We start from the raw sequence: 22163 nt of genomic DNA on the forward strand, positions 1-22163 counted from the left end.
GAGAAAAGATGCTATTTCTGATAAATACAGTAAAAGTCAGGAAAAGCACACATTCCAATTGTTTATTACCTCAGAAACGATAAAACATTGTAATTCTGATAAAAAACAGTACCAGCTGGGAAAAAAATTCAGACTGTAAAAGCACAGCCAATATACTTAAAAATTCTATGAAATCACAAGTTTTCCACATAAAATTGAAAAATAAGCCAAGTAAACAGAGCAGAAGCAAATACAATCCCTGAAAGAAGCTGGTATTCTTAATACTGAGGTAGATGAGAAATAGTAAAACAAATATTCATTAAAAACAAACCTCTCAAATGTACAGAATTTTGCAGAATGTCCAGATTATTCCCTCATATTTTCAGTCTATTCCTCATAACATTTGTGCTTTTTAAGCACATCTCCGGGATGATCTGAGTATTGAAGTCAGTAAATAATGACATACATTTGAGTTTCAGATTTCAAATCCTTCAGAAAATGCATATTAACTCAACCCTGTTACTCTAGCAACTTTCTAAGTTTATGAGTAATATTTAAAATCTGTCCCTATTTTTGAGCCTTTGCCCCCCGATTGTGTCAGGCTTTGTCCATACTTCTTGCACTAAGAGGTTGAGAGGTATGGAGAGGAAGGAGTCTGCAAAAAGTGGTTTTATCTGTTAGGTAAGAAACTTTTGATTGACTGCTGTTCCTCAGGAGCCAGAAACATGTTTCTACTTGAGGCAGCAGGAAATACCGAAGATTTATCTTACTCTGGTTGCTGATATATTTCCTTCCAAAAAGGGTGCAGCCTTTCAGCAGCCAGAGTGAGTGAGAGAGAGGGGAGTTAGAGCCTGAGAATGAAGAACATCTCTCTCTGGTTATCCTAATCCCACATTGTTCTACTTTCTGTTTACATCTGGTATTTTATAGCTTTATGTCTCATAGTACACAGGACACTGCAGTTACTAGGTGCAACTATTTCAGTAATTAATACTGTTTTCTAGTTGCCTAGTGTTGTATGGGGATAAAGCCCTGACTATGGCCTAGCCAACCAGGTTTAGTTAGTGGCTCAGGTTACTGATGGAGTAGTAGAGTTGGGTGGGGCATAACAATCCTGGGCCGAGTGCAATCTCAAGGGTATTTCTCACATGTTCCCTTGTGCAGGCAGGAATGTGTGGGGAAGGGAGGTGTAGTCCAAAGAGGGATTAGGGTGGAGACATTGGCTAAACCACCACAGAGGCAGAGTGATAGGTCATCATGCCTGCTCTTCTGGTGAAACCAAGATATCTTATGGGGGATGGTGGGCAGGGCATAACGGAACTTCCCAGGATTATTTTTGTAAACAAACAGGTGGTGGTACGCATATGTTGCATTTGGGTCAACCCCCCCACCTCAGCCCCTACCCCCATGTAGCCATTCCAGTGTCCCATTATTTGGCTATTTCTCCCCAGTTGCCATAAACACTGTTCAAAACTCTCAGTGTGCATAACACTTTCTGCTTTACTTCTACAATGATTGCAGATATCTTGATATAATTTAAAACTTTTATCTCAAATTTTCCAGCACAAACACTGATAGATACAGTCTCATAATGAAAACAGACTTAGCATTAAAACTTCATTGACTTTGAAACTCACATTCATTGAAACAGCATTGAAACCCACATTCAAAGAAAATGCATCTGGCCAATGGCAGATAAAGTTACCTTTGGGCTGTTTGAAATCATAGACCCCTTGCACACATTTTTAGGACCATGCAAAATTTCTTTGATTCACCTTCCTGATTGTATTAAATTATAATATATAATAATTAAATTATATCCCTTGTATAATACACCACCACTGTTATAGCATGTTTTAAATTTATAGCTAGTAAGCAAAGAAACAATACATATGAACCAATAATGCCATAACTGCCTGATTCAGAACATTTCAACCATAAAAGGCCACTCAAGATTCTGTCATTACAACCCACCAATATCAGTCAATATGCACAGTCTCTGCAGAAGTAAAAGTCATCTGAATAATTCTACATTAAAGAGATCTGACTGTAACTAATGAAAAGGTTGCTGCTAGCAAAAAAATATATATATTTAAGTAGTTCATCTGCAAATTCACTGCCTGCTGCCCTTGAAGAATAAATTGTCTATGTTACATTAAAAATGATAAGCTGGTAATATTGCAATAGGGAATGGATGGCAAACTAAAACAAGTTCATGGTTACTAAACATCTTATCCAAAGGAGGACATTCTCAGGACTGCAGCACCCAACCCTCTTAAAATCCAACACAGTATCAGCAATCCATCTACATGCTGTATGAATAGAACCCACAGCCTTCTGCATCAAAACAAAAGTATGCTACCTGATATTAACACTGCTTAAGATGCTAAACACACAACACTGATACCATTTGCTAAGCAAAACAGTTGCATATTTTGGGTAGAGGATTCAGGTTCTTGTTTCCTGTAGCTAAGGTACAAGGCTTGAGCCTAAGCAAATTGCTAACCACCTGCTAACCCTAACTAGGGTATTTCACTATCTCACACACACACCTCAACCTTTTAATGCAAGAAATATGGACAAAGTCTAAAATAAATAGGAACAGATTATAAATATTTCTCTCATGAACTTAGAAAATTGCTAGAATAACAGGATTTGTGTTTGTATGCATTTTTCTAAAGGATATGAAGTCTAAACCTCAAATATCTGTCATTATTTAGCAACTTCAATCTTTTTATGAGGAAAAAACAAAAATATGTAGCAAAAATCTGGACATTCTGCAAAAACTTGAGCAGTTGTGGTGTATGCTACCTCTCTCTTACACACACACACACACACACACACACACACACACACACACCATACCTCTCAACCTCTTAGCACAAGAAGTCTGGGCAAAGCCTGTCATAATGAGGGGGACAAAGGCCCAAAACTAGGGACACATTTTAAATATTGCTCTTGTAAATTCAGAAAGTTGCTAGAATAATAGGATTTATATTAGAATACATTTTCTAAAAGATATGAAGTCTGAAACTAAACTCAAATGCATGCCATTAGTTAGTAACTTTAATCCTTAGATCATCCTGGTGATTTCTCAAAAAAAAGACAATTTTTATGAGGCACAGATCAAAAATTTAAGGCAAAAATCTGGACATTCTGTGAAAATCTGTACAGTTGAGAGGTATTACACACACACACCCCTACTTCCCTCTTAGACCCTCCCCCATATCTCTCAACCTTTTAGCGGAAGAAATCTGGACAAAGACACACATTATGGGGGAACAAATTTCCAAAAATAGGGTCACCTTCTAAATATTGCTCTTACAAACTTAGAAAGTTGAAAGAACAACATGTTTTGTATTAGTATGAACTTTCTGAAGGATATGAAGTCTAAAACTCACGTCTGCCATTATTTGCTGTCTTAATCCTTAATGATTTGCCAGGGATTGCCAGAAAAATACAGTTTTATAAGAAACAGACCACGGATGTGAGACTAAAATCTTGACATTCTGTGAAAATCTGGACATTTCACTCACACACACACAAACACACACACAGACCTACCTACTTCTTATACACAAACACACACACACACACACACACACACAAACCTACCTACTTCTTATACATGCACACACCCACACACCCACCTACCTATTTCTTGCACACACGCACACACACACTCCTCTTAAACACACACGCATACCTACCACTCACTTGTCCGGTCACAGTCCACGGTCCAAACATCTTCAGGAATCCAAATTCCGCATGCGCAGACCAGGAAGATGCAAATGATTGGTAGCACATCGCACTGATGCAGAAGGTCTTCTGCGTCTGTGCGATTTGGTGCAAAGGGCATTCTTAAAGAAGAACACCCTTAAAAAGAAAGTTTTTTTTTTTTTTTTAAGAAACAGGGCAGCAGAGGTGCCATTATGCTGTACCAGCACGTACTGTCTGAAAAAAAGCCCTGGAACATTAACAGTCAAGTCCACCTGGATGCCTTTAGGTTGCACGATTGGCCTCAGTGGAATCATAGAAAGTCCGGGGTGGATAGGAGTAGCTGAGTAATTCTTGGTTTTAAGTAATTATTTGTAGTTCATGTTTTTGTGCTTCTCTGCTACTTGTGTTTCTGCAGTCTCCAGTGTAACAGTCATGCCTTGTTATTGTGCCTTTCAGTATACAGACCTTCAGATGTAAGCATATGACAACCAGCAACACAATATGCAGCTGGTTCTAGTTTTGTATAACAGAGCCTACATTTCTCTGTATCTCCCACTTTTTTTCTGTGGATTTTGCAAAACAAGTGTACCCACTGTATTTGAGTTCCATTTATTAGTCTTTTATCTTTTGCTTTAAGTTCACCTCTCTTTAGCTGTTTATGCATCAAATCTTTAATGAAGATGTAGCTGTTACAGGAGTTCTCTATACTTGCCACTATAAATGGAGGCTTTCCAATTTTCCTTTGTTTTCTTCTGCAAATAATCTATACAAAACAAGTGTTTATATATATATATATATATATATATATATATATATATATATATATTTGTTTGTCTTTTCAGCTTTTCTCGGTTAGGGGTCACCACAGAGGAACTCCTGTCCGCTAATGATTTTATATATATATATATATATATATATATATATATATATATATATATATATGTATATATATATATATATATATATATATATATATATATATATAGGTTCATAGGTTCATAGGTAGGTACTAGGCTATTGGCCCTAGGGCCTATATAAGCCTAGCCAAAGGTACCCTGGCTTTTGCCACCCAAGAAAATGATCTTCCTGTGCCACTGTCGAGCAGAGCCACAGAAGTGATTCCCGGGGTGAATTTCCTATCTCCCATCCAGTCATCAAGATTTTTCTTGAACAGTGCTAATGAGGAGCTTTTTTTTGATATAGATAGGTAGTTTGTTCCAGAGTATGGGAAGTCTCTGGGATAGGAATCTATCCCTCCAGCATGTTCTGTTTATTGTGGTGACGAGGTTTAGGTCCCTAGAGCGTGTAGCTCATAGGGATTGGGATTTCTTTAAGTGGAGCATGTCTAAAAGCTCTGGGTTTGACATAGCTTTGTGTGTAAGGCAGAGATCGCCTCTGAGTAGGCGATATGCAACGAAGTAAAGCTGCAGTTTTTTGAGACGGTCTGCATAGGGCATCTCTTTGAGGCCGGTAATCCTCTTTGTGAGGTAGTTTTGTGGCCTTTCCAGTTGTTGTAGATGTCTTGTGAGGTACATACCAAAAGGGGCATTGTACTCTATAATGGGTCTAATGAGTGACAAGGAGAGGGGAACAATGACCTCTTTTTTCCTGGATGAGAAACTTTTTGTGATGAGGTGTGCCACATAGAAGGATTTCCTAACTACTGTGGCGATGTAATTATCAAAGGAGAGACTACTGTCCACCTGTGTCCCAAGGTCTCTTATCACACTTTCGGTGTTAAGTAGACTACCACCTATGTGGTAGTTCATGGGTACTGAGTTTTTACCAAAAGGAATGACAATGCACTTTTTGGCATTTTGCTTGAGGCCATGGCTTTGACACCAGGCGTCTGTCTCAGCAAGGCCCTTTTGTAGGATGTCCACATCTTTTGGAGTTTTGATTATGGCTCCTAGTTTGCAGTCATCTGTGAACTTCATTAGCCAAAGACCTTCTGTGTTGGCTTGTACTTCAGAGAAGTAGATACCAAACAGGAGAGGACCCAGGACTGAACCCTGTGGTACTCCACTTGTCACTGGTCTGAAGCTGGATTTGGAGTCTGCTACTTTCACAGTGTGGGTTCTGTCAGTGAGCCAGTTGGCAACCCATCTTGTGACATAGGGATTTATACCTAGTTTAGTGAGCTAATCTATAATTCCAGAGTGGGGGATGGTGTCAAAAGCCTTGGCGAGATCTAGATAGGCTGTGTGAACCACCTTACCCTCATCTACGGCTTTGGTGACTGCTTCAAAGAAGTCTATCAGGTTTAGGAGACATGATCTGCCTTTTACAAATCCAAACTGGGTGGGGTCCTGAGTTTGGAGATTACCAATGTCATTGTTTATAAGTTCCATGATGATATGCTCCACAGCCTTGCAGACCAGGCTTGTTAGGCTAATTGGGTGGTAGTTTCCGGGGTCTGTGGTGGCTCCCCCTTTGTGGAGTGGGATAACTGTCACTGTGCGCCATTCAGTGGGCACGTAGTCTGAGGTGAGGCTATGACTGAACATGGTACTTAGGTGGGGTGCCAGTTCGTTCTGTAGTTCATGTAGAACACAGCCTGGGATGTCGTCAGGTCCCATGGATGCTGAGTTCTTGGCTTTGGATAGTGTGTTTTTTACCTGTGCAGCCGTGATTACAGGAACTTTGCATTCTTCTGGTATAGAGAAGGGTCCTTTAGGGGATTACAGAGGGGTAAAGTTAGCACTGAACCTATCTGCCAGGATGTTGGCAATATCCATTGGTTCTGTATATTTAGTGCCATTGTGCTGTAACTCAGAGCAGATCTGAGTGTTGCCATTGAGATTCTTGACATAGCTATAGAATGCTTTGTGGTTGTCTTTAGAGTCAGTGGCGATTTTGTTTTCATAACTAGCTTTGGAGGATTTTATGAGGGATCTCAGCTTCTTACTGAAGCTGACCAGGGAGTTTCTCCAATCATGGGATTTTACTCTTTTTTGCAACAGTTTCTTTCTTCTGTTGTAGAGTTTGTTTATGGCAGGGGACCACCAGATTGGCTTCCTTTTTTTGCAGGATAGCATCTTGGTTCTGTTAGGGATTGCACGATCCATGCACTCATGTAAGTGCTTATAAAGTGCATTTGTGTAGGATTCAGCAGTCATACCTCTATTGTCCATCAGCATGGGTGTCGTGAAGTTTGCCACTTCTGTCTTAAGAAGTGTGAAGTTGGCTTTGGAGAAATTTTTTAGTGTGGTTTCCCTAATGGGGGGTGGGGGAGGGATGTGGATGTCTAGGGTGATTAGCTTATGGTCGGATCTGACCAACGAGGAACTGACCTCTGGTGTGGAGCACTGGTTGCCCATGTTGGTAATAGCCAGGTCTAGGATATTGCTGCCCCTGGTGGGAATGTGGATAAGTTGATCCATGGCATTGGAATTTATGAATTCCAGAAAACGTTGAGCACAAGAGTTGGTACACGAGTAATTTTCCTAGTTAATGGTAGGGTAGTTGAAATCGCCCATTATTAGGGTGTTAGGTTGTACCCTAATATTTTCCAGTGTATTAAGAAATGAGGAGTGGGAATCCTGGGGCATGGTGGGGGATCTGTAGCAAGCTACAATTTGGATTGCGGTCTTGCCCAGAGTTAGTTGCACTTGGATAATCTTGGATGCATTATGCTGAGCAACTAGCCTGGAGGTGTGGATATCCTTAATGAATAAGGACACACCTCCGCCTTTAGTGTTTCAGTCCAGGTTAGGTGGCTGAAAGGTGTGGTATTATAGCCTGGTAATGCAGGGGTACTTTCTGGAGCCTTGAACCAGGTCTCTGTCACTGCACAGATGTCGATGTTCTCCATTTTAAGGAGTGCCTCGAGAGAGTGCATTTTGAGGTTTAAACTTCTAGCATTGAGTAGCAATACCCTCAGATTCTTCTTGCCTGCACCTGTTAGGGTGGTGAATTTGTCATTTGAACCATGCCTAAAAAAGGCACTATAGGGGTGGCTAGAGCCTTAGCCAGTATCCGGAATCCCAGGAGCGACAGGTGCAGGCCATCTCTGGCAAAGCATCGTGGCTTGTCGATCATGTCATCATATATATATATAAAATGCACAAAGGATCATAAATCATGACTAACAACCTCATACATAACCTTGGTGCTAAATAGCTTTTAATGAAGGGAGTTTTATGACACCTTGTTCCTGCCTGGAGACAGACTAGGAGTTAATTACTAGTTATGCACTTCAGTTTTTTTTAACATTGTTTTGTTAGTACTCTTTCTGTTTATTTTAATTTTGGATTGCAAAAAATGACGTGTTACATCAGGCTAGCTTTAAGTTGTAGGCTAGGATCATTTTTATGTATGAGGTTGTCAATCATGATTTATTATGCTTTGTGCTTTTTATGTATATATTTGTTCTCCATTGGTTAAAGCTATTACTGAAAAAAAATTCACCTGATGAAGTCCAGTTGGTGGATGAAAGTGCTTATCATGAATTAAAGCTGCGTTATTCCAGTGACTAAGCCTGTTTGAATTTGTTTTTTCGGTATCTTCATAGTAGAGGAATTAATATCTGCAAGTTTTGGATGATTTATTACTGTTGCTTAACATTGCTATGTTTTTATTTTTCAAATAAGAAGGAATTGAAGTCTGTTCTCTCCATTAACACTGGGGACAGCTATCTCCTTGCATCTCTGTTGTGGTTTTTGCGCTTGTTCATCCTGTGACCTCTCTTTTACTGATACACAGGGCTCCTGGATGTGAGGCAGATTTACCAGAGTCAATCTATGTCATTTGATTTGTCTTTCAAGACAGTCAATCAAATCTTCTGTCTCTGGGAGTCTTTGTGCTGGATTTATCTGGTTCTTCAACCACTAAAAAAGGACTAGAATTCATTTTCTCCCTTCTCATTTCTCAGAGCTACAGCATCGATAGGTTTTATACCCTTTGTCAAGCAGCCTGCTTTATGCTTTTCTGCCTTTATCCTTGATTCAACATCTTCGATCCTGATCCCAGCAAACAACAGAGTCTGATTTTGTTGGCTCTGTTTTGGCTCTCACATCCTTAATTTCTCATTCTTGCCCAGCATAACATCTGCCCCCCTTGATAGTTACCTTCAATTTTTCTGCAGTCTTACCTGTCAGGGTCCAGTCAAATACCTTTAATATTGCTGAAGCTCACAACAGTTCATGTAACTGCAATAGTGCCAGGAGTTTCTGATGATATCATCCAAGTCTTTACAAACTGCTCAAAAGTAATCAATGCAAAAATTTATGAATACTAATTGACTGACTTCCCTCCCAGTGACTAAATGATAAAAAGCTAATTTCACAGTAAAGTCATCCAGCTTTGGTTCTGCAATATGTGGCTTTACGCTTTGAGTTCGGTTTCAGTTTCTCAACAAATAAGGTTCATTCATCTTCCACTTTTAATTTTCATGACAAGAGTAAATGGATGGTCCTTAGTTTCCTTACATAACTGTAAAATATTTCTGAGAGTATCATTCAGTCAGACATTCCTTCCTGGTGCCCTACTTCTCTTTAGGATGACTTTCCTTTTGTTTTATGGTTCATGGTTCTTGGATTAGTACTAGGCTAATTGCCCTTGTGGGCAATTTTAAGCCTAGCCAATTACCCCATTTGAGAATCAAACCCTGTACCTTGTGTCTGCAACGTAAACACCTTAACCATTATGCCAACCTCCCATATAAATAATAGTACTCCATTCATAGGTTCATAGGCTAGTACTAGGCTAACTGCCCTTGCGAGCCATTTTAAGCCTAGCCAGTTATCCCCTGTGAGATTCAAACCCTGTACCTTGTGTTTGTAAGACAAACACCTTTACCATTAGGCCACCCTCCCTATGAACGATCTCATCCATTTTTATTTATTTTCATTCTCACTAACTGATATCACTTTACTGCAAAAGTACCATGGGTGATCTTTCTCAAAGCTATGCCAACATTCTCCATCAATTAACTGATTATTCTGACCAGTATCACCTACCACTACAGACATGGAAGGAAAATGAATACACTGAAGGTGTCATTCAGGGTACAAGCAGAATGTACTAAGAAGTATTGATGTCATTTATGAGACAAGCAGAATGTATGGAGTAGTAGTGATGTTATTTATGAGACAAGCAGAATGTATGGAGTAGTAGTGATGTCATCCAGGGGAAAGGCGGAACGTACCAATTTGTATTGATATCATTCTGAAGACAGGCAGAATGTACTGAGTAGTACCAAATTCATTCCCACTGGCCTTTGCTTCTGCTCTTTGGTCTTGGGGAACAACTGACACAACATAAGATGTCATTACACAGGGTCCTCTATGTGTATTAAGATTCAACTAGTTCACTATATATCCTGCAGAGAAACTGACTGCCATCCACCAACAAAGTACTTGGTAATGCCACATGGAAGTTAAATATTTAGAGATGAAGCAGACTGTTTGTGTAGGAGGTAAGCCCTGCCCACCCCCACCAAAAAAAAAAAAAAAAAAACATTTTCAGCAGTCTGATACTCAGAAAACTTTGATATATGAAGGTCAGGTGTAGGTTGAAGTAAATTTAATCTTCAGTATCACTACAAACACCCAAACTGACATAACGTTTGCATTTTATACACATAGGATTCATGCTAAAGATGCTAAATGCAAATGAAGCAACTGGATATACTACATCACAGCTGTCGTACCAGGGAGCAGTCATTTGAATGACATTAGAATTAGAAGTCGATAACATCTGTCACTGCTGCTTTGTTATACACAACGTCTTACCTTTATTGTCATGCCACACACGCACTCTGCAGAGATCACCCAGACTCAACATGTCTGAGAATATAAAGACATCCATCTGGTTCCTCTCAAACTTGTTAGTAAAGTTGGATTCCTTCAGAGGCAGGGTTCCAGTGTCACCATTCTCTCCAAAAACGACGAGGAATACGTTGGCATCAGTTCCAGCCCCTAAAGCCAGAATAAATCAGATCAATACATTTTCTTTTGATAAAGAAATAAATATTCAACAGGTGTGGTAAGCACATACGTTTCATACACTTCAAATTTTCACTGTGGAATATGTGTGTGCATACGTGTATGTTTGCATGTTGTGTGATAAACTCCCCCCTGTTCAGAATGTTGCTTCAAAGCCTTAGCATCCCTGCCATTTTATAGAAGAGATACAAATGGGCTATCATAAAATGGATAGATGTATGCAAAATGTTTCACAGCAAATGAAAGAGAAATAGCACAGAATAATAAGCACATGCATGGAGCATTAAAATGCTAGATAATTAACTTGTTCAAGATTCAGCTGGCTGCCTGCAGATTTCCAGTACCCACTTCATCCTATTTAGGGGCAGCATGGGGAAGCAGGAGCCCACTGCATCGGTCAGTAAGGTTTGGGTATGAAACTAATTCTGGATGGGACACCAGTCTATCTCTGAAGATATTAACAAAACTCAATATTTATCTGAATCTCAGTGATGGTTAAATAACTGTGGACTGCTGCACTTTTGAAAACTGGGTTGGTCCTAAGATAAATACAGCAATGACAGACAACACTGACTACTACTTATTGTAGAAACACATGCAAAATACAAAAAACACATTGAGATGACAACTAATGCAAGTAAATAAAAGTATGCTGAGACATGTCAACAAAAGGCAGCAAGTTAATTAAGAAATTATTGTTTTTTTTTTTTATTTATTTTTTTATGATGGTAATCTTAATCTAGTCAGTGACATCCAGAAAGTGGCTTTTGCAAAAAGCAGCAGAGGAAAGGAGAATCATTATACAAACTGAACAGTAAAATAAACTACCATATTTATCTACTTATTTATTTATTGACATTTTATTACTGGGAGACTCCAACTGGGTAGAAGCCCATTTTCAACAGAGGCCCGGGAAGAAAAGCTCTAAATTATTACAAAACATTTTAATCACAATAATTTTCCAATTTTCCAAAATAAAACAAAAACCTCTGCAGTTTAAATAATTATAATAAATTAGACATAATATAAAAATATTGGTTAATGATCAATGCAAGTTATATGACGACCATTTAATATTTAGAGAAATTTTAGATAGTTTGTAGAGAAATTAAAGGAAAGTTAGTCTATATTTATAGAGAAAGTCAGGGAAGAGAATTTGATAGAAATAAGGAAGTAAGTGAAGAAGGAAGAGTAACGAAGTATAAACAATGAAATGGTACTTGTTAACATTTAGGGATATAGGTTATCCTGGTTTTGAACAAGAACAGAGCCAGATTTTAGCTAGAAAGTCTTTCAGAGTGCTTTTGAAAGATGTGAGGGAGGGTGTTGACCTGATGGATACAAGATGTGTCGATATTTAATTACTAAAGGATGACTTCCATACTTTCATCCTTATTTAGAATGATGACGATCCAGACCCCACCCCATCAGTCAGTCATGCACTAGAGTGTGCATGCATGCATACACGCACACACACACACACACACATATATATATATATATATATATATATATATATATATATATATATATACACACACACACACACACATATACACACACACGCATACACACACACACACACACGCACACACACACACACACACACACACACACACACACACACACACACACACACACACACACACACACACCTACTGAGAAATTTGAGGAATGTAAGATCCCTCTTTCAACCACAGCACATCTTTGGGAGGTAGGAGGACAATGGATTGCAATTAACATAGTACACTTACAGTGAATGTTATGGATTCTGAGTTAGTGCACTTACAGTGAATGTTATGGATTCTGAGTGAGTGCACTTACAGTGAATGTTATGGATTCTCAGTGCTCCATTAATTTGCTTTTATGTGCCCTTTTTGAATTTCTAAGCAATTCTAACCTTGAATATTAATGACAGAATCACTTTATGTCTTTTATGTTCATTTTTAGTATTTACATTGATGACAGTGAATGAACGGGGAAACTTGCTGTGAGCCATTACATCAGTTAAGAGACAATAAGCATGATGCTTACTGATAGCAACTTCTGCAAAGCAAATAGCATTGATTTTAATAAAAAATTAAAATGTTAAAAAGTCAACATAATAGGTACAGTTCCAAAAGATACACAAAAAAAAAACTTTGGAAAACAGCTGAACGGACACTGTCAGAACATCTAACTCTTAGCATCATGGATTAATGCCTTTACCACCATCCATGGGCTTGGCTTATATTCAAATACTGCCACTCAGATATATTTGTAGTGCCTATAAATGTAGTATTACACATGATATTTTAAACAGGGATCTGTGAGGTGCATATGTGTACAATAAGGGAGCAACTAATTAAAAGTAGGAATGGATTCCTTGCACCGTACTTGGACCTTTGTGAGCTTAATTTTTTTTGTATTTGTGTGTATGCTGGTAAAATTGTATTCCTGGAGGTCTTATTAAAAAAAATTGACTTTTCTGAACTTATTATTGTATTTGTGTACAAGCTGCTAAAATGTGTAGTAGAATTTCTCCATGGGTCTCTGTTGAAAAGGGTCTTCTACACAGTCACTCTCCTGGTAAACAAATGCATAGAAATAAATGCTACAATTTTTCCAGTCAAATGTTTTTAATCTCTGAACATATAAATAATGGAGTTCATGTTTTCAAAACAATCAGCAAACCACACATGATCTCTAAAACAGACAATTTCTAGAAATTGTAGACAATAAATAAATGATAACATCTTTGCTAATCACATTTCATTGCTTAGTTTGTGAAATATATTCCAGATATGAGGGCATGCACTTTCTGGGATAACAATTTAATGTATTTCTTACTTTTTTTAACAATATATTTGTCTGAGATATACACTTAAGATGAATCTCGTAGTTTTGGTACACTGTTCTTTTTCACCCGCTTCAATAGTCTGATGGGCTGTACTAATGGGATATGCAGCAAGTGATTGACTTTTTGAACTGTGGTTTAGCTAGTCACATTACTTGTCATAAAATGGTTGAAAATAAAGCATTTCTGAAAAATGCTATAAGGCAACTGAAAGAACACCTGTGGGAGAACTCTTTCCCCAAACAAACAAGCATCACTGCAAAGCATGGAGCTTTCTGATTATGTTGTGAAAATGAGAAAAAGTAACCTTAATTCAGCTAGGTTAATACTTCAGAATAAGTATATAATAAATGAGCTGTAACCTTATTACAGCTAGGTTCATACTTCAGAACATCACCGTTTCTGAAGCATGAATCTTGCTGCTGTAAGGCTAAGTGAACCTGACACTACCACACAAAGGACAGTCACCACAGAATTCCACTGGAAAGCAATCAGCAACTTTAAAGAGCTGTAATACACATCACTCTGCCATACAAACAGCAATCAGATGTGAAGTACACAGCTAATAACAAACTAATGTGCTCTTGAAATAAATGTCAAGAAATTCACCCCTCACACTTTGTTCTCAAGGTGAATTTCTCAAAATCCATTTCTCAAACACATTACAATCTGATTATGACTAATGATAACTCAGTATATTATGAGACAACTGCACCACCAATACTCAACTTACTAATGGCTTTAATAAAAAAATAAATAAATAATTGGTAAAGAACACTGGAACATAATGACCCATATAATCAAGTTTTGAGAAGCTATATGACTTACTACTTTAAGACAGCCAGCAGTAATCATGACACTTTGTGGACAAGATTAGATGGAATTGTAATAATAAAAGGACAGACAATGGTGTGGGATTTTGGAAGAGTGATTATGCTTTGCTAGGGGAGGTGGTCGGGGAAGAGGAGGATGCCAGCAGAATGAGAGAGTAAACGAGCAATGGGCATGGGTCAGGGATGGGGTACTTAGGGCTACTGGAAAGGGTGTGAAGATACGTAAACCATAAAAAGAGGAGAACATCAAGGCAGTTACACAAGAATAGGAGACTAGCAAACAGGGAAAAGACAGGGCCTACAGGAGGTCCAAAGGAGGGAATGTGGAAGTGGACGAGGCACAGTACAAAGAAGCTAACAAAAATGATAAGGGGAAGCAAAGGCTGATGGTAAATGGAAGTGTATTTATTTATTTACTAATTAATTAATTCATTCATTTTTGATGATTTGGTTAATAGTTTCACTAGGATGGTAGCCTTTTTTCAGGGGAGTCCCAAGGGGATATTCATATGAACTATGGGGAATTAGGCCAGGCCACCAAGGAAATTCCCCTAATCCTTTTGATAAATACATTACAATCTTTTCCATCCACCTGGACTACCACCAACTCAAGCAGATGGGGGTTTGGTTTAATTTCTCATCTGAGAAGTTTAGCAGAAGGGATCACAAAAGAAGAAAGAGTAAGACAGAACTGGCCAAGCTTAAGCAACAGTGAGTAGGCTAGAGCAAAATGACTGGGAAAAAGCAGATACTCAGTAATACTTTTCTTCATTTTATACAAAGGAAAGTAAAGAGGTTGGTGGGTGCAGTGCTGACAGAGAGGCAGGGCACACTGCCAAAAACAGTGGACAGGCAGCAGGAGGGGGAGGGAGAACTTTCAGACAGAATGGCCTGCCATCAGGGACATAAAGCACAAGGACTATTGGTGGTACCTGCCAAGTTCCACAGAAATCTGGCCAGTGTGTTGGAAGACATCCTGAAGGAGACTTTCAACAGAATATTGGCTCATGCAGAACAACCAGGGGATTGGTAGACAGCAACTGAGGTACTCTTCTACAATGGTGGGGAGGGGGGTGTTTACCGACAGTAGCATGAAAAGCCATAGAGGGAATCCAGAGGCAAATCATGACAGCATTTTTAGAGAACAACAATCTCCAGCATAGCAACCAACATAGATTCATATCCAGAAGGAGCTGCCAGACAAACTTAATCCACTTTTATGATTATGTTACAGGTGACCTTGACAGGGAAGCCCTTCAGCAAAGTCTCTTAACTCAGACCAATGAAGGAGGCTGATAGGAAGGACAGAGTCTTGACTGAGGAATGGATATCTGCATGGTTTGAAGTTAGGACACAGAGGGTTGTGGTGAGAGGGACAGCCGGGAATTAGGAGAATGACAAGTAGAGTGTACAGATATCTGTCCTGGATTCAACAGTCATCAGTATGTCTGTCTCAGACAGAAAAGAAGCAGCCTCTTTGCTAATGATACATATATGTGCAGTAATGAATGTTGGAGGGGGTGAGTCAAGTGAAGGATTTCAAAAGGCTGAATGAATGTGCAGAAATGTGTTCTAACAAATACAAAGTACAAGACTTAGCACCACAACAAACCTGGAGCAAAGTATCAGCTGTGGCAATGAAGGTGATGGCTACAGAGCAGGAAAAGAATCTGGTGGTGGTGATTTCATCTGGATTGGATCACTAGGGCAGTGGGCATCATAAAACAGAATGATGAGATGCACCTGGGTCTTGATCAGACCACACCTTAAGTACTGCATATAGTTCTGGAGGCAACATAACAAAAGAACATTGGGTTTCTGGAGGGAATCCTGAATAAAACTGCAAAAAAGATTTGTGGGGTGGAGGGAAGGGATATGAACAAAGGCTAAAAAGGAACTAGAGCTATTCTCACTTGACACCAGAAGAGCCAGACAGAAATTATATCGGTGCACAAGATCATGGCAGGGAGATGTTGGGTCAATCTGAACAGATGGACAAAGTGGGGAAGTAGATGGAACATCAGTAGATTTATGGGATTTATACTCCCTGAATCTCTGAAAAAAACTTTTTTACAGAAAAGGCTGTGGACCCATGGAATGGGTGATGTAGAAAGAATCTACACATGCCTTCAGGTTTGTATAGGGACATGTGGAAAAAGGTTAAGATGGTTGAATTTAAAGGCACTTACTGTCTCATGTTACCAGTCTCTAGCACTTCAGGACATGTCCCAGTTCACAAAAGGTTACCTTTATCTCTTGGTCCTTACTATTTATGAACAAGAGTCTGATATACAACATATATCAGCTGATTTTGGATGCAGGCCCTTAAGAAGAACAACCATAAATAATATTATATTTAAAAGATAAAACAATCTGAAAAATCTAAGCTGAGACAGAAATGGAGAAAGCAGGTTTTACTAATAGGGATACCTGTAAGTAGGGATCTAGAGAACTGGCAAGAGATGGGATGAAATTAACCGAAGAAAATTAGGAAGGGAACAAAAAGCATTAGAAGTCAAGAACATGGGAGGGAAAGTAATAAACTGGGATGATGCCAGCAGGAAGGTTGGACGACAGGTTACAGATTGTCTTCCGTACCAAGGACTGATAACAGACTATATGCAAAAAAAAGGTTAGGGGAGTGTCAGTTGTAAGAACAGCTTTGGCTGAGTTTTTATTTGGCTCTAAAACAGAAGCTGCTCTTACAAAAGTGATAATTAGCAGGTTATAGAAAATATTACACGATAACTATAAGAAACAATTAGAGGAGGTTAGAAAAGATTGGGAAAATATACTAGGAAGGCACTTTACAGAGGAACAGTGGAGATATATCTGTATGGCTCCCAAGAATGCAAAAAAGTCCAGAAGTTTTAGAATTTTTGCATGGAAGTGTTTGCAGAGATATTTTTATATTCAAAGCACACATCATGAGAATTTTCTTCAGGTAGATATTAGATGCGATAGATGTGATCAGAAAGATGGATGTAATTGGAAATATGTTCTTTGCGAATGTGATAAGTTGAAAAATTCCCTAGAGAGTACTTTGTCAGAAATATTGGTGGAACAAACAACTGTAACTAAGGAAATAATTATTTGACGTTGGGACATAGGTCCAGAATTTCCTATACATAGTAAGGTTTTACTACATTTTATGCCATTGGCGTCCAAAAGCAACTCCTAGAAAATGGAAATCAAAATCTACACCAAATATAACTGAGGCATTGAACATTGTAAAGGAGATAAAATAATTGTTATGTGGGATCTCTAGAAAAGGGGAGGAGCAAATTACCTAAAATAAGTAGAATTTGTGGGAACAATACATGCTGAATGATGTTCAAGAGGAGGAGTGTAATTTAAGGAAAGTCAGAAATTGAACAATTTATGTAATGTTGGAGTGAATGAAAACTGTTAAAAACAAAACATATGTCTATGCTACATAAAAATAATAATGGAAGTGTCATGTTTTTTCTTTTTATTAATCTGTGATCACTCATGTCACTTTTTAAAAATGTTACATTTAATAAAGATGTTTTAAAGAATAATAAACTGATATTCTTTGGACCTTTCCTTATAAAACTAGACAATGAATTCATCTTAAAGATGTGCCTGAAATTCTGAAAGATGGGTTTGAGGTCATGTAAAGTGACTACTGCAGGTATGTCAGTTCATGTAATTACAGGAAAACAATTCAGAGGCAGCTTTAGTGCTATTAGGGAAGGACTTATTATTAGCTATTTTGCATGTCTCTGAATTACTCTTGATAACTGCTTGTGCAAAAATCACTTTGGGGCTGTAATTACCTCTAGCAGCCCAGTTATCTCAGCTTAAGCACCACCCTGTACAATGTCGAAAATGCATTCAGACATTCATACACACACAAACACACACACACACACACACACACACACACACACACACACACACACACACACACACACACACACACACACACACACACACATACACACACACACACACACACACACACACACACACACACACACACACACACACACACGCACACACACACACACACACACACACACACACACACACACACACACACACACACACACACACACACACACACACACACACACACACACACACACACACACACACACACACACACACACACACACACACACACACACACACACACACACACACACACACACACACACACACACACACACACACACACACACACACACACACACACACACACACACACACACACACACACACACACACACACACACACACACACACACACACACACACACACACACACACACACACACACACACACACACACACACACACACACACACACACAGCCATTTTAGTTCATTCATACTCCTGCAGACATGTACACACAATGCTGCATACATACACACATACACACACTCATCCCCTCAGCACCATTTCGCTAAACTTACCTGCAACACAATCTCTACCACTGACTATAATGAGTGACCCTAGCATTTTGGCAGACTTAATTTTCATGGCTGCTTGTGCCAATTTATGCAGTCAAGTGATTCTCTGAATCACTCAGGAGTGTAAACTGGTTACCACAGGTGTTTTCAGGGAAGAGCACATGGTTAATTAGCACTGGCCAGTTTCTCAGAATGCCTCATTGTTTTGTAGCATGGTCAGAGGGATTCTCCACCTTAGTGATTCTTCCAGGCTTTTAGAACTGACTAAACAGATCTAGAAAAATGTTTTGCAAATATTCATAAATCCTGGAGAAAATATATTGAAAATATTCCTTTTGTGAATGTCACTTCTCAAAAATGAAAAACCACTGACAATGATATCCCATCAGAACAGTGAAGAAAACTGTAGCCAAACATCTGACGGGAGAAACACAACTGTAATCAAAAAGTACAACTGCATAAGTTAACGCACCATAACAGAAGATATTTGAATGGATTACTGTTGCAGTAGCCGTAACTACATGGGATGTATTCTGTCAAGGATCATATATCCAGATAGTCTACAAAGCACTGAGCTCCTTCCTTGCACACAGTCGTCCACCTTTAACACATGAGCAAATGCTGGTATAAGCGGGATGTAAGGGAATTAAAAATTTCAAAGTTTAATTGCCTAAAGGGGAGGCTGAAGCCTGAAGCTCTAAAATGTTTAAGTCATAACCAGCAGAAATTGTAATATCATGTTAGGACAGCAAAGGATAAATAGGGAACTTCATTCCACCCAAGAAAAGAGTGGATGGAGGTTGTTAAGGTGCTAATTCTGCAACAGTGATCAGTCTGAGCATCTACAGTTAAGGTATGTTAACTTACCCAATTGCACTGTGCTCTTCATTAGAACACTGCTGTAGTGGGGGCAATTATCATAGTTTAGGAAGAAAGGGTGCATGGAGAAGAATGAGAGTCTAGAGCCCTTGAAGTATGGCGTTTACAAATTCAACTCTAGCCCTGCAGATTGAATCAAGCTTGTAGTGCCTAGTAAAGGTGTGCACGGAAGGTCAAGTAGCCACCTCCTTTCCAAAAACCCTCAGAAGTAGCCATAGCTCTGTTGGAGCTAGCTCTGGCTTTCTGATATGGGGACGGGTGTTCCATGGTTATAATAATAAAATTTGATAGCCAGAGACAACAATCTGTAAATATTTGTTTTTTCAGAAACTGCCTGCCCTTCCTTTTTTGCAATCAAAGGAGACAAAGTTATTCAATTTTCTAGAATCATTTTGTCCTGGTAGAATCTCAATTGTTTACGTACATCTAAATTATGCCGAATTCTTTAGCCTGTGTTTTCAGGTTTAGGATAGAACACAGGGAGGAGAATTATCTTTTTCAAAGTAAACTCAGAAACAGCCTTTGGCATAAAGGAAGATGGGGTTCTAATGCTCAGTCTGTCCTTGTGAGAAATCAGAAAAGGATATGGAGACAAAAGGGTCTGCATTTCAGAAGTCTGGCTAGCTAAATTCAGAGCAATAAGCAAAATAGTCTTCCAATTCAAAAAATATAGAAAAAGGACTGGCTCCTGGTTCAGAATGGGATAATGTTAATTTCTCCAAAACAAAGTTAAAATTGCAAAGGGAGGGCCACTAGTTTTCTAGGTGATGTGGCTTAACATGCAAACCCTTTTCAAAAATTGTTTCCCTTGGAATACAGAAGAAAGGGAAGATTCCAAAGGAAGACAAGCAGAAATATCAGACAGGAATACCTTTATAGAAATGTGCCCTATTTTTGAGTTGAGCAATTCATATAGGTACTTATGAACGAGTAGAGGTCTTGTTTGGGATGGATCTTACTCTCCTTTATGGCATCAACCAGAAAATACTTTAGGCCAAGTGCTGTTTTTTAGTACTAGATTTTACAGTCATCTTTAATACCTGCTGCATGTCCTGTGAGAAAAGGTGCCTAAATGGAATAAACAAAAAATATCTTCCATACTCACAAGTGGAGGTTTTGAATGTTTGCATGAATTAGAGATTTCTTGTCCTGTGTCATTAGATCCAGTCCTTGAGGATGTGTTTGGTAATTGCCCTTGGCTAGATGCAAGAGATGGGAAAACCAATGCTGAGTAACATAAAAGTGAGTTAAAAGAAGCATTGCTGGCAATTCTGTCTTGATCATAGAAGAATTATGGAAATTTATTATTTATTTTATTTATTTTACATTTGTTGACCAGGATAGTCCGACTGGGTACATGTCCGTTTTCAGCGAAGGCCCGGGGAGAAAAGCTCCATACATATTACAAATCTGTTTCATATGTACATGTAAATCACATTTTACAAATTCCATACAGATTTACATTTATTAAAAGGATCTAAGCATCACACAGTCACACAAAGCTATGAGGATATTAACCAATACCTAAGATATAGTCACTTAGAGGTGAGGAAGTCCTCAGGAAATCACAGAAAAGGGGAGGATGGTAAGCAGGAACATTCTCATCCATGGGAAATAAAATGCACATGTTTCCTTGGCCTTTTAACAAGATGTCCCATGACAGAACTAAATCAGTTGTCTGTTAGGATAGGAAGCAAACAGCTCTACTTATTTCCTGCAGGTGAACAATGTCCTGGAAGACCTCTGGGTATAGCATCCACTCGTGATGGTCTATCCTGGATCTGCTCAAGGTGTCTATTATAGTATTCTTCACTGATGGAATGTATGCAGCCTGATGAGTAATGTTGTTTTGTACTGCTAGTTCCTAGGAAATCAAGGCTACTCTGAATAGTAGATAAGAATTTGTGCTATCACTAGCAATGGACCTTGGGTTTATAGCTGACTTATTGCTCTGATAGCTTTTACTAGAGCCATCATCTCCTTGAGATTTATGTGGTTGTTCCTGAAATGAGACTTTCATAAACCCTGAACCTGGATACATGTTGCTCTATCAACAGCTGCTACTTTGTCTGCTGATAGTTCAAAAATATTATGCTAAAACAACTTCCAGCAAATCACAAAAACATTCTTTTGTAGGGAGGCAAGCCTCCACACTCCTGACATTATACAGATCTACTCCAAGATTGCACAACAGTAGAGCAAAGAAAAAACTCTACTGTCACTAAAAGGTGTTTTGGCATAATTTCTTTAATCTATCAGCAGTAGGAGAAACGGCTGCTAATAGACAGATACTCACTGAACCTTGATGACTTGGGAAACTGCCCCTATAAAAAGTCTGAAGTATATGTCATCGCTGACTGAACAGACAGAGAGGGAGGGAAAAATGGGTGGCCTAGATTCAGGACTACTTGATTGGCCTACAGTGCGAGTTCCTTCTTGATGACATCAAGCACTGTAATTTGAAAAGTTAAGAGATGTTGATGCTTGAGCCAGAATGATTTGCTGTATCACTGGATTTTCCATATACTAC

General features: G+C 38.8%; 1 protein-coding gene across 3 annotated transcripts in view; it reads right to left on the reverse strand.

Annotated features, from left to right (window-relative positions):
- Window positions 1–22163, reverse strand: part of LOXHD1 (lipoxygenase homology PLAT domains 1) — a 2432812-nt gene that overhangs the window by 149789 nt on the left and 2260860 nt on the right. For all 3 annotated transcript variants that reach the window (XM_044082024.1, XM_044082018.1, XM_044082011.1), the window contains one exon: window positions 10434–10619. In XM_044082024.1, the coding sequence (XP_043937959.1) occupies window positions 10434–10619 (186 nt within the window). The remainder of the gene's footprint in view (window positions 1–10433; window positions 10620–22163) is intronic.

The sequence above is a fragment of the Protopterus annectens genome, chromosome 1.part1 (assembly GCF_019279795.1).
Source record: "Protopterus annectens isolate FY-2018-M chromosome 1.part1, PAN1.0, whole genome shotgun sequence".
Classification (NCBI taxonomy): Eukaryota; Metazoa; Chordata; order Ceratodontiformes; family Protopteridae; genus Protopterus; species Protopterus annectens.